The sequence below is a fragment of the Scomber scombrus genome, chromosome 1 (assembly GCF_963691925.1).
Source record: "Scomber scombrus chromosome 1, fScoSco1.1, whole genome shotgun sequence".
NCBI lineage: Eukaryota > Metazoa > Chordata > Actinopteri > Scombriformes > Scombridae > Scomber > Scomber scombrus.
The window spans coordinates 12,890,433-12,904,454 of record NC_084970.1 but is presented as its reverse complement, the minus strand read 5'-3'; the positions used below and the strand labels follow the sequence as shown (position 1 = coordinate 12,904,454).

Sequence of the window (14,022 nt, the reverse complement as noted above, 5' to 3'; positions counted from 1 at the left end):
CCAGGCCATAATTACATAATCAAAGGTCCATTACATGGTCATGCAGTGTGAGAAATTGAAATAAAGTAAGGGCTTAGCAGGAGTGATAGATTGTAGCTGTCAGACAGTTGGACTTTTTTTTCCTTTCAGAAGGAAAGGAAATCTCAGCTGCAAGCAAAATCTACACACCACAAATGCAATGGAATTACCACAAAATTAATTTTGGTGTGTGCTGTAAAAAAGCATTCTTAACTGTCTCTGTACCTAAAGCATTACAGTATTTCATTTATATATTGCGCTAAACCCTTTCTTTTATCATAATAATGATGGCGACTGTCATTTATTGCATGACTAAGTGATGATTTGCTCTGAGACTGCTTCATTCTCTACAGTAATCTGTTATGGCAAAGTGTTAATGCCTGACTCATTATCCAGATTCATACAGCATGGTCCTCTTATCAATATCCATTTATTGAAGTAAACACTCCTGCCTGATGAAGGCAACTCTCATTCCAATCAGTAATCATTTTCTATTGCCTCTTAAAAATGTGTTGCTGTTCTCTTGAAACAGTTGACATGGAACAATTATAAAATACCCATTTATTTTGTCAAACTGCAATCACCAACTGTGATAGTATAATACTGACTAATACAGCAATTTAGACTTTTTAAAAAAAACATTTTGGAAACTGGAAACATAATTAGGAAAAAATAAACGTATACCTTTGTGTAGCATAAATTCTTTTTCTGCTTTTCTATTTTGTTTATCATCTAATATACCTTGTGGGGGACCCAACTCACAGTTTGGGAACCACTGTTATACAATGTAACTAATACATTTAGAGATATGTAAATATGTAAGTCTTAAGCCCTGTGAATACACTGTATTCAGCAAAACACTGTACTTCTAGTTTTCCCCCATTTCCACTCACACCTATAAAGCAGTGCATTTAAATCAGCATGTACAGGTTAACTGCACTGCTCTGGATTATAGAGCATTGATGTTCTCAGGGGCAAATGATAGATTTGGTCAAATTGTAGCAATCTCCACACAAATCATTGCCTTGCTTTGTCTTTTGAAACAAGCAGCTGCAATGAAACCACCCTCTTAAGGCAAATCTCATCAATGTGCTCATGTGAAAAAGCCCCGAGCAGTGGGGAGGACTCCCACCAGAGAGACACGTCCTCCCACGTCTCCTGACTCTTTCGAAGATTACTGATGTCAAATGATGAGACTGACCCAAGCTCCACGGTCACTGTGGTCCTCTACACAATAATTCAGGTACATCTCATATGCATAGCAGCATTGTTGTCGCATTTGAATATTATATGAAAGATTGACTGCAATCATCAAACTACTGATGTGTGAAATGAGTCCAACTTTTAATACAACAGTCCTTTGAAAAAGTTGCAGAGACGGACCTGTAGTCCATTTCATTTGCTTTGTAAACTGAAATCAAATCTGAAGTTGTGTACTGGAGGGGGAGCAGTGTATACCTAAGACAGAGTCCTTCAAAACTTGGTGCATATTTATTAATGGTGTCAAGTTAAGATTTGGTGAGGTAAACCTTTTTTTTTTTTTTTTAAATAACATCTGATGAGGCTAAGGTTGTATGATTCTGGGTGTGATTTGGGATTTTATTGGCATATGAGTATAAAAGTTGGATTTGTGAATATTGTGCCCATCTATATTTTGCATAATTATCTTTTCATTTATTATATGTATTTATTGTCATTTGTACACCATTTTATATCTGCTTAATGACATGTAAATACTAAATACCTCTATTTGTATGTAGTGTTTTACCACTTTTACCTGCTTACATCTGTCTCTCTCTTTTTCAAATGTGTTCTATGAACAGAACATAAGGAACAAAATCGGGGGATTTATCTGGTAACATATACCTCTACATATATGAAGTTGAGTGTTTGCTTGGAGATGATGGTTGGCAGACAAATCCTGGGCTGATTCAAACTAAGCTTTGAATCAGCTCTTATCACACTATAAGAGCTCTGGTAGAAAGTAGCTATGGCTGCATTGTTCAAGTAGGCTACTTAAGTACAATGCATGGTGAGTCACTGTGAGAAGACTGTCTCCTGTTTATGGATATGAATATTATGTTTAGCAACAGTTGTTCTGTGCAGTGATGGATGTCTTCATAAACAGACTTACAAGGTTGATAACTGTAACAAAGACACAATGAAAGATGTCTAGGACTCGACAGTAGTGCTCTGACTCCCTGTACGGCTTCTAAATAGTAGAAAACTATTTTTTATCGAACTGAACAAACTTCACCAGGTGATGTCATTAATCAGGTGACAAATAGAAAACAACGTTTACACTTCATATTAAGAAACCGAGACATTTCCACATTATTAATCTAATAATAAGGGATCTTTTGTGATGTCCTGGTAGTAGGACCCGGTGTGATTCACCGAGATGGATTAATTTCCCTGGTTGCACTTCAGAATAGATAGTTAAGTGGTGTTCAACTCATGGCCAGTAAGGAAGGGAACATGCTGACCTAAAACATGTTGTTATTTGTCACCCTGGTCTTCCGGCTTCATTCATCACAAGCCCTTGAATACTGAATACCCAGTCTTGTGTTTGAGCTTCAAATTAACAGGAAAGAAAAGCTTTTGAACTATTTAATTAATGCTAAATGGGAAAAAAGCAAATATGCATTCATTAATGATGCATTAAATGGCCATTTGTCAAGAAGAGGTGTGCATTTGAAGACATGATTATATTACACTTTTGTTCCTAATGCACACAGTCTTAGACCATACTCAAACCTCTTCTAGCCAGACACAATTTTGTACATGTTGAAAAAAACACAGAGTTTATATTGATATTATAAATGATATATTTTAGTTTATATAAACCTTGAATTTGCATCCAGTGCTCTTCAAGTTCATACAAAACAAGCTAAGCTGTCACCATGGTTGCCTTGCATCATTTTCTTGCACAATATTGATACTAAATCCTCAAGATACAAGCTCTTATATTATCATCCTAAATTCTACACTCTACCCTAACAGTCTTCTTTCCAGTGACAAACTGAACTGACAGAACTTCAAATGAAAATTCATTAATGACAGAGATAACTGAAGTCTTCCATGATATAATTAATATATGTATAGTATAGAAAGACTATATGATGAGGAAGGATCAAAACATTGGGTTTTATGAGGTGATGTGCTCAGGTTACTATAGCTGAAAAGGGATATGAGATATGCCCTTTCAAAGTGTAGCTAATTATAAGTATTTTAGTCATTAGGTATGTAGCCACTACATTTGATCAATGGCAATTTGCTCTGCCCATTTAATACTGCATCAAATTTAGGTGTTAATGAAATTCTGTCTCAAGCACCCTGATGTTGTAAATTTGAGTGTTATTGTACTCCTGATAGTTGTACCTTGCAATGGAGCTTTTTACAAAGTGTCATGCAAGTGGTTTTATATTGTTTAAATTGCTAAAAGACAAACAGATAGTACCAGCTAAACACATGCTTGAGCCAATATTTGTACAGCTTTAAAAGTCTAAACCCAGAGGTCCTGATTAAGAGGTGTTCTTGCAAAAACATGGACCACACAGCAAACAACTTTGACTCATCTTATGCTCTAACACAGTCCAACATCATCTGATAATGCACTTCATGAGCCAATAAAATATGTAGAAACACACATTCCTGGTAGATTACTTTGTAACATAATCGGTGTAAAATAACTTTTCAGCAATCATTGAGATGGATAGAGACAGACTTTCCAGAGTAGTTAAACCCTGTTTTAGGGTATTATACTGTGCATTAGTTGGGCTTATGAGGCTTCACACTGATTAATGTATTAATCAAACTTAAGTACATTATTCAAATCAATTTAACTTTATTTATCATATTAAGTCCTCTCACTGGTACGTGTGGCAACATGCTTTTTTTCATCCCAAATGCTCAATGACTCAGCTGGTGGAGGAAAATATATAATCTGTTTATATTTCTGCATGCAAAGATTACAATCCAAATGTATCTTTATTAAGTATATAAAGTTATTTAAAATGCTACCATGCCCTTGAAGCACCACTACCACCAGTGGTTCATTATTTGTGTTGACTCACAGGGAGCTCTGTTTTTCCCTGGTGGGCCTCTTGGTTTTATAGAAATGCAACAATCTTGGGATAAGATCTGCTTGGAATGACAACATAGACACCACAATCATCCAGGTATGACTGGATTGTTCACTGCAAATACTTCCTCTATTTTATATATTATTTCAGATAAGTGCTTTAAGTCCCATTTTCCAAAATGTCCCAAAAAATACCCTCCATTTCCATATTAGACAGATTGCCTTGAAATCTTGTACATATATCCAAGGTGTCCAGAGGATGAAACCTCATGTCTAAAACCGCAGACTTTTCCTCAGGCGTCACTGTGAGGTTCACATTCATGTCTTGAGTTGAAATGTGCCACCAATTATTGGATACATTGCCATAACATTTTCATATTTATGTATTTTATATGTTCATGTTTCATATCCCCTTCAGAATAAATCATAACTTTGGTTAATTTTGAATCTGTCCAATACAGAATACCTGCAAAACTAATGACATTCCCATCAAGTTCAGCGGTACTTTGAGTTCAGTACTAATTATCAAATGTTAGCATGAATTAAGATGATGAACATGGTAAACATTATACCCACAACATCATGTTAACACAGGCTCTGGTTACCACCTTTACAATCTCAGTTTTTAAAAAGCACATCACACACCATATGTGGAGATATTTAAAATAAACCAAACAAAACAAAACCAAAAGCTTGATACAATAAAACCAGACATGATAACTGTGACGAATTAGATAACTAATTAACATGCATGTATGTATGTATTTATTGTACATATAGATGCAGAATCCTCAAAGGCAAACTCCTCTTAAACTGCAGTGAATGATACAGTCCAAAGCAAGTTTCAATTTTCCTTAATTTGATTTTCAGACAATGAATCATTTCATTGCAATTATAGTATATAATAACATATTCAATAATGCAAAATGGACATGTATGTAAACAGCGGGACATTGATCCTTAGCCAGCATGAAGTCTCCTCAGCCAGGTGTATTGCTTCTAGTATTTTAGTTTTCCCCACATGAAATAGAGACACTATGAGCCCCATTTTAACGATCTATAGAGCACAGTGTGAATCGCGTGGCGCAAGTGCCTTTGGGGCGTGTCCAAATCCGCTATTTTAAGGTATAGTGAATGGTAATATATCCATGTTAACTCAAGTCAAGTCAAGTCAAACTTTATTTATAAAGCACATTCAAAAACAACCTCAGTTGAACCAAAGTGCTGTACAGTTATTAAAATACAATATAATCATACACAAATATAATAATAAATAAAACAGTAAAGGAATAATACCCAGTTTGTCTAAACAGTCATCATTACATTGTAGTATACATTTAAAGCTGCCATTGTTTGCCATTGTTTTATTTCAATTGCCACCATATTATTTTGGTTGAGTCTCACTGCTCTCACCAGCATCGCATCTGTTTTCAACAAACACAGCTCTAATGTCACCTGCCCGGCACCAAACAACAGTCAGATTAAGTTAAGAACTTTTATACATTTGCTGGATCTTTATACAGTGATGTTGTCATGATAGCCTGTTGGACTGCTAAATAAATCTATGCAATCTATTAATGAGATCCATTTATTCAGGTTAAAATGATTTCCTGCTGTTGCTTTGTAGTAAAAAATGATTTCCTAATCTGTTGTATTATTGACACATGGTGTTGACACATTAGGGTTTGCTGTCATAGTGAAATGTGCCAAATGTTAAAAGTAAGTGTTACTATAGTATTACAATGTTAAACTATGTTTTGACCAATCATTAGACCCTACAGGTAAGGGCCAAGCACCAACTACCTCAGCTTGAGGCTGAAGCACAGCGAAACAACCTAATTATCCACTAAAAATAAATAACAATTGAATCTCTGAATTATCTTTTTTATGTCACAGAGGCCCTTGAAGCACATGATGATGATGTTACTGTATAGGAATCACTGTCATGACATAGTCTGCAGTGTTGAGTGTTTTCATTTCTCTTTGACTTGATTTTCAGACTGTTACTGCTCATGACCTCTCACTGAGCACTCCGTTTTCTGCTCTTTGTCCATTTAGCTTTGCTTGGATAGCCCTGCAAATATATGACTCATGCAAATCTCCCCCAACCCATTCAGGGTAATGTGTGATCATGTGATTATCCTGTAATGTCACACAATATAGTCCTCAGCTCCAATTAGCTAATAGCCAGTCTGCCTGCTTGTCCAAGATACAATCAGATGGGTGTTTTTTTTTTCAGATTCATCAGTGTCACATGAAATTCCTTTCCACGGGCAGCTTACAATTTTGCAGCAGTAAAAATATCACCAGCACTCAAAGACAGATGGACAATTAGCTCAAGTGCAGATCACTTTTGACAGACCTTAGAATTAAAAAGAGATAATTTGGGTCAGGATACCCATGTAATTAAATGACAGCATGTCCCCACAGTAACCATGTCAACGAGAGTTTATGTGGATATGTGTACAGCTCAAAAAATAGATTCAATGTGGATTTTGTCCACTTGAATCTCACAAACCCTGTGACATGTTTGTCATAGCTTACCCAATAAACTGAGCTCATGAAGCAAATAAAGTGATGCTTTAAAAAACCACCACATTAAACAGTTGAACTGCACAGTGATATAAATATATGGACAGAATGGGCAGCAGTACTGTTTTCATCTCACATGTGCCTCTTTTTCTCATTCCCTACATCTTATTGAATTGAAATACTGAATTAGTAAGGAATATGTAAGGGTTTCTTTTGTATTTATTATCATAAATCTGTTTTTTGTGTGTGTTTGCACTCCAGGAAGTATCACTGGCCATTATCTGTTTTTGCAAGTTAACTCTTTGTGTCATCCTCAATGGATTAATATGATAATAATTCAACCCTCACTGCATGGCAGAGGTAGGTTGAGAAGCTAAAACTAACCATATGGTGACAAACTTCAAGTGTACATGGAGACTTTTATGTCTCACCCCTGAAGCTTCATGCAGCCAAACCTTGAGATAAACACAGAAGCTGCCTCGTCTGCTGACCCCAGTATGACTGCTGCAACTATGGCTTGGGGATTTTGCATTAAATGTGTCAAATCTGCAAACTCACCATAGCCGTCAAAGCACCCTCAATCACATTTGAGTATGCAATGTTTAAACTGTAAACTCACAACATGATTATCTGTGCATAGATATTTCCTGTAAGTCTATTTGTTTGCAAATGTATGCTCTACAAATGATGTTTCTCACATTCAGAACATGAATGCATATAAATTGCTCAGACTCACACACACACACTCACACACTCACACACACACACACACACACACACACACACACACACACACACACACACACACACACACACACACACACACACACACAAACACACACACACACACACATACACACACACACACACACACACACACACACACACACACACACACACACACACAAACACACACACACACACACACATACACACACACCAACACACACACACACACACACACACACACACACACACACACACACACACACACTTATTCAGTTGAAATCTTTGAGAGCCGTGGTGAAAGATTCATTAATGCTCATTCCCTCTGGGTGCAACTACAAAGTGTCTAAAATTAATGCTATAAAGAATAAGAAAATTAACATAATGCAATGATGAACACACAATTCACTGTCCCTCTGCTCACCTAATTATACACCAAATGATGCTAATGGGGCTAACAGCATATATCTTTTTTACAGAACACCCAGTTGTTACAGAAAAATCCTGGTGAATCGGGTGAACAAGGTTATTTTAATTTGTGAGTTCTTCTCAGTGTATAGCAAGTCTAAGAAACATGAAATGAACAAGACTCAAACACGATATGATAAAGTATGAAACTATGGAATATTGGCCAAATTAAAGAAAACAAAAATAAATAAACGAAAAATCAAATTGAGAGCAGAAAGACTGCTTGACGATTAAGTTTTTCATAGAGCAGGCCTAACACAGTAGTATATTTCTTGACAAAATGTATTGCCACCTGCATAAATAACTACTCTCTAATTTTTTTTCTAACTCCCTCTTCTTTCCATGTCTTTCTCTGTTGCGTGTGGCCATAGGGATGATGGAGTGCAGCTTGATAGTAAGAGACTACCACATGGCTCCTCTGACCACCTGAGTCACCTTGTTTTCATTGCCCTCCGGTGGAGTTTGCCATTGCAGGCCTGATGACTTCATTGCACCGCACACCAAAGAAAGTGTCAACTGGGCAAAGAGTATGGTGGTGCAGAGGTTTGACTGGATAGATAAAATAGAAATTACCTATAGGTTTGGAATAAAGCACTTGCACTCTTAGGGTTGTCATGTTCTCGCCCTGCGCCTGTGTTGTCTAAATAGCAAATGCACTTGTACCGGTCTGTGTGCCCATAGACGTGTTGGTCTCAAAATGAGGTGTACCTTGGAGAACTGTATGAAAGGTTAACATGATTAAAACAGGTTTTGAACAATATTTAACATATATTCTTGAGATGAGATAGATCAGGTTTAGATACTTTAAACAATTAAAACCCTGCCGTGTTTACCGTGTTTGCCGTGTTATCAAAAGATAAATAAATGACAATACAGCACTACGATGTCTGTATGGTGTGCAGCTGCATGCAAGGTGACCTGATAGGAGGAGACGCGAAAATATGCAGCACAGAGTGAGTTGTTGGTGTTTTTGTGGAAAATGGATCTCAGAACCACGACTGTGATTTTATCAACAAGAAATCATCTGAACATCTGTGGTTAAAACATCTGTATTAATCTGTTAATGAATGTGGGTGATTCTTACAGTGTCTGTTATTCACAGTTGTTTATACTGTAGGACTGATATGTTGATAAGTCTGCAGCCTCTGAGATGCTGCACAGAGCGCAGTGCCATTTACGCACAGCCACTCACTGTTTATTAAATCAGCTGATGACACCAGGCTGCTGCAGTATAACGACACAAACCTCTACACTCATCACTGGTTACGGCGTTATAAATAAACGGTGTTACTAACGGCGTTACTTTTTTTCAGTAACGAGTAATCAAATTAATTACTGTTTCCCCCGTTACAACGCCGTTACCGTTACTGCCAAAAAAATGCGGCGTTACTTCTTCAGACCTGACTGAAGCGGTTTTCACTCGAACAGGCGTTTCTCTCTGTCTCTCTGCCAAAGACTGGCTGTACTTAAGGCAAAACCAAAGACAGAGTAGGACGCAAATGAGACTCAATCTCCCGGAATCTGGAGCGAGCACCAGTGCGCTGTAGAGAGTGACTGCGCGTGCGCGTGCGTGCGTGTTTGTTTGTGTGACTATCAATGCAGCCTGTTACAGCAAAGCGTCCTGATAGATCTGTGTTGCTGCTTATTAGACCAAACTTTTCCTGGTAATTAATTACTTTGACATTGATCTAACTCAGTTACTAACTCAGTTACTTTTTGGGAGAAGTAATGAGTAACTATAATTAATTACTTTTTCAAAGTAACGTGCCAAACACTGGTTATAACTCCATATTCTTCATTTGTATGAATTAAATGTCGGGCTAGCAGCTCATCAGCCAACTTTCTTTTCAGCAAAAGTAACTCATGTTTTATTCTCGAAACGCATTGCTTGGCAAATGCGCCATTATAATTGCAATCCACCAAAGTGACAGAGCTCCTGGCTTTTAAAGGGAATGGGAGATGACACTCTGATTGGTTTACAGCGTGTTACGCCCAAAACACGCCTATGATTAATGAGGGGACTTGAGTCCAACACCTTTGGGCCATGCGCCTGGCGCATTGACAATTTTCCGCCGTTAATTGAGATGAAAAGAAATACTGGCAAAACTGAAGGATATTGTAGTTCAAATCTATAAATAGCCAAACATGTGAGTCACCTTAAGTGATGACAGCTCACTTAGTTCACTGATCATACAGTAGCCATGGCAACACAATTTCATATGTTGGCCTACGATGAAAGACTACTACTTTGAGTCTGGTTCTGCCTGAGGTTTCTTCCTGTTAAAAGGGAGTTTTTTCTTGCCATTGTCGCTAAGTGCTTGCTCATGTGGGAATGTTGGGTCTCTTTAAAATTAAAACCTGAAGAGTACGGTTTAGAACCTGCTCTATGTGTAAAGTGCCTTGAGATAACTTTGTTGTGATTTGGCGCTATACAAATAAAGATTGATTGATATCGAGAGATACATATGATTGTTTTATAGGCTACCTGTTGTTGGGGCAGAATTTAGAAATTTACACAACAGGAAGACAGTTTTCCTTCATTTATATGAATATATCCACACACTTTGTCATGATTTACTTTCACAAAACATCTAGGATATTTCTCCAAGTCTGATCTACTAAATATCACTTAACCAGCCAATGATGCACTGCATGGGTTAATCTCTCTCTGGCTTTTGTAAGGTTAAGGAACTTACTGGAAGTTTAGTAGGTCTTTGACAGGTCAGAGTACATTTTCTGGTGCTGTTTATTTTGAGCTTGTGTAATTCAGTGTAGCATATAAACTGGGAAGTACTATGGCATTATAGAATGTTTGTGTGCACTGCTTTAGCGCTCTGCATCCACGAGATGGGATTTTGCTTCTGCAATGCCCTACTGCTCATGAATGAGGAGGCAAACACAACTGCTTTGTTGATGTTTTTTGCTCTGTATACTTCCTTAGCTTAGTTTAATATTGTATACGGATGGAAAAAAATGTATTTCTTGACATAAAATGGTCATATTGGCCAAATGTAACAGGTATGGGCCTTTAATATGTTACCTCATATTAAAGCTATCCCAGTTCGCCCTCCAGTGGTTGGAGTTAGTGTTCAGGCACTGAGTCAACTGCAGGCCACTTCTTCTAATGTTACAAACTGTTGGGTTTGACAAACCCAAATTATCTTTCTTTCAGAGTTGCATTTTCTGTTTTTCTGTATGTTCTGGGAACCGCCTTTTTCATGGGGAGAGCATGTACCCTCTTTTGCCTTGAGCACAAGGTCTATCAAAATATTACATTTTTGTTGATATCAGTGGTGGATCTAGGAGTTGACAAGATCCATCGCTATGCTCTGGTTGAAATGGTATATTTTGATAAGCTCATCAGTGCACATCACTCCCTCCCATTGCTGAAGACCATCTCCTAGCAGCTAATAACAAGTCACAACACCAAAAAGAGGGACAAATATCTCTAAGAATATTTGGCCAGTTACTTCTGGCATCCTACTCTAAGAATCTTGTTCCAGTAAGCCATGACAGTGACAGCGAGCCAGCACGGAACCCTGAAAGTGGAACAGCTAAATGGAATTCAGCCTTCATTCATTTTAGTATTTACTCCCACGGTGACAAGTCTATAAGTTTTCTGTTCAAAAGAACTGCATCCAACTGATTCTCTGCTGCAAAATAGCTGATGTATCATATTTTCTAAGATTTCAAATACATACAGTAATATAAAACATGCAGCAAAATAAAAATGCCTTTAATTTAAAAGCAGTCACTGTCTCTTACAATGGGTCTGTTATAGTATTTATATTTAATAAAATAGTGAAGGAGGATGTGCTTCAACAATGGGATTCTCAGTGGAGTGATAAACCCAAAATCCAGTAAGTATGTTCCAAAAATAAGAGTATTATCTAGTCATCACCAGATCTAAGCATTTATTAACTAATTAATAATGTGTCAGACACATTTTAATGGAGTAAAGTATAAATTATTGGCTGCATTACAGAGCTTTTATTGGAAATGATCATGTGACAGGCTTTCTCGGATTCAATACGATACTGTATTTGCTCTTAAAGCAGCTGTTTGATAGGGTGCCCTTTGATTTGTTGATTTAGAAGCACAAAAAATCAATGAGAGTATAAGAGTAGGTTTTTCTCTCTTTCAGTATCTCCACAGGAAGACGAGTCTGCAGGTTGACGCTGCCTAGAAGGAAGAGAAGACATTTCTCCTGCAGGTTTGCAATACCCACCTCCACCTCGCTACCTCTTTTTTTCTGCTACCCCTCATCATATTGTCTCTTTCAACCTGGAGAATGTCTAAGTCATCAAATATTCGTCCACACTCTTGTGATTATTTTCAATGTTTTTGTCTTGTCCTTTTGAAGATAAACATCATCTTTGACATCTGCATAATATTCATTTGAAGGATGCTGACCACATCTCTACTTATGTTCACCATGATGGCTCTGACTAGAGCAAATAGTGAGTGTTTGGGCTTTGTGTGTGTCATTCCAAAAGAAATACTGTACGATGTGCTTCTTAGAGCTTTGAAATCATATCGATATATCACTCTTTCCTCTTGTTTGTCTTCAAAAGACATCAACAGCATTTCAGATGTCACTGGCTCAAGCTTCGGACCAGTGCCTTGTCCTAAAAATTGGACTGAGTATGATGGTCACTGTTTCCAATATGTTGCAAGAAACTTGAGTTGGGCCGAGGCTCAGGTAATCATAATGGATTAAAATAATTCTGAAATCCTGGCAGTGTTTACTTGCACATTTTGGTAAATTGTCAACTCCCTTTTAATTGGTGTATTGCTACTAATTGTGACTTTAGTGTTCTTGCAATGTCACTTAGTCTGTATGTGTGTCTGTCTTAACCTTAAGAAAAACTGTCAGTCCTTGAATGCAAACCTTGCATCGATACACAGCCTTGAGGAGTACCAAAGCATTCAGGGCCTTATAATGGAAATCACTACACAGGATACAAACACATGGATTGGAGGCTCAAATTGTGAAGAGGTAATGTATCATGACGCAGATGAATAAAGTTTTCTGCTCTAAATTATCTTACTGAAGACATCTATTTTATCCTGCTGTCTAGGAGGATGATTGGTTCTGGGCTGACAATACACCTTTCGAGTACAAAACATGGTGTGAAGGAGACCCCCATGGTTTTAAAAAAGGGCAGTGCTGTCTGCAGATCAATTATGGAGGTAAATCACAACACAATTATGAAGTGAAAGGTTAACTGATGAATGGCAGATGTGCTGAGAAATGTTTTCACAGTAAAATCATGTGTTGAATAACAGAAACAGTTATAGCCTAAATGAAGCGTGCTGTTTAGACTAACTCATGTCACTTGACAGCAACATGTTTTTTAATTTATTTTTTCCTTTAATCACATTTGTCTTCAGTTCACATTAAGCATACTTCTCTTTAATGTGAAACCTGCTTGAATATTGACGCATTCAGTTTAATTAGTCTACAATACATATTAAAAAAGTCAATATTTCTCAATGGTATTCTCTGTCTGTCCGAGGTTATGGAATGCGGTTGGCCTCATCAATTCTAAAATTAATTATTTGTTTTTTGGTTTTTACAGATAACAAATGCTGGCATGACACAAAGTGTTCAACTTCACTTCCATCGATGTGTGTCAAAAAGCCCATTGTATCCTAAGTCAACGCATAGACATGCATCCAACTCGCGCACACAGTGGAGGAGTGATTGCATGAATGTTTGCATACACAGCTGTGTTTACATCAGCAGCCCTAATGTCTACATCTCATATCTCAACTGTAATTATTTGACTACAGCAGATATGTTCCATGTCCACAGGAAACTAAGAGGAGCTTTAATAGTTATAAAACAAATGCTTTATTATCCTCATAGAAAAACAAAATCCTTTCTTGTATTCCAAAATTAAAAGTTCAAGTACTGAAACAGGCTGGTCTGTACATCTATGAGTCCACTGTTTGTCTGAGTGTGACTGTCTTCCATCATGCACACTTTCAGGTCAATATGTACGCCACAGTAACACACATATTGCAGCATTACTTAAAATGTCATGGACATACAGCTCCAATAAGATCTAAATAATAAACTAAATCGGTTGTGTTTCACTTTCATTTGGACTACTTGACTGACAGGATCACATGTCGTGGATCATGTGTCATACCCAGTAAGGCAGTATGTACTCAGACGTTTGCAGTGA

General features: G+C 37.3%; 1 protein-coding gene across 2 annotated transcripts; it reads left to right on the top strand.

Moving 5' to 3' along the window:
• Nucleotides 1-11,912: 11,912 nt before the first annotated feature.
• LOC133981866 (type-2 ice-structuring protein-like) lies at nucleotides 11,913-13,751 on the top strand. Of its 2 annotated transcripts, XM_062420730.1 has the most exons (6): nucleotides 11,913-12,041; nucleotides 12,192-12,288; nucleotides 12,403-12,530; nucleotides 12,693-12,827; nucleotides 12,910-13,021; nucleotides 13,411-13,751. In XM_062420730.1, the coding sequence occupies exons 2-6, from the start codon at nucleotides 12,234-12,236 to the stop codon at nucleotides 13,485-13,487; spliced, it is 507 nt and encodes a 168-aa protein (XP_062276714.1). In that variant the 5' UTR covers nucleotides 11,913-12,041; nucleotides 12,192-12,233; the 3' UTR covers nucleotides 13,488-13,751. The 2 variants fall into 2 exon arrangements, with proteins under 2 accessions (XP_062276714.1, XP_062276722.1); XM_062420738.1 differs by lacking the exon at nucleotides 11,913-12,041 and having other exon boundaries at nucleotides 12,116-12,288.
• The last annotated feature ends 271 nt before the right edge of the window (nucleotides 13,752-14,022 follow it).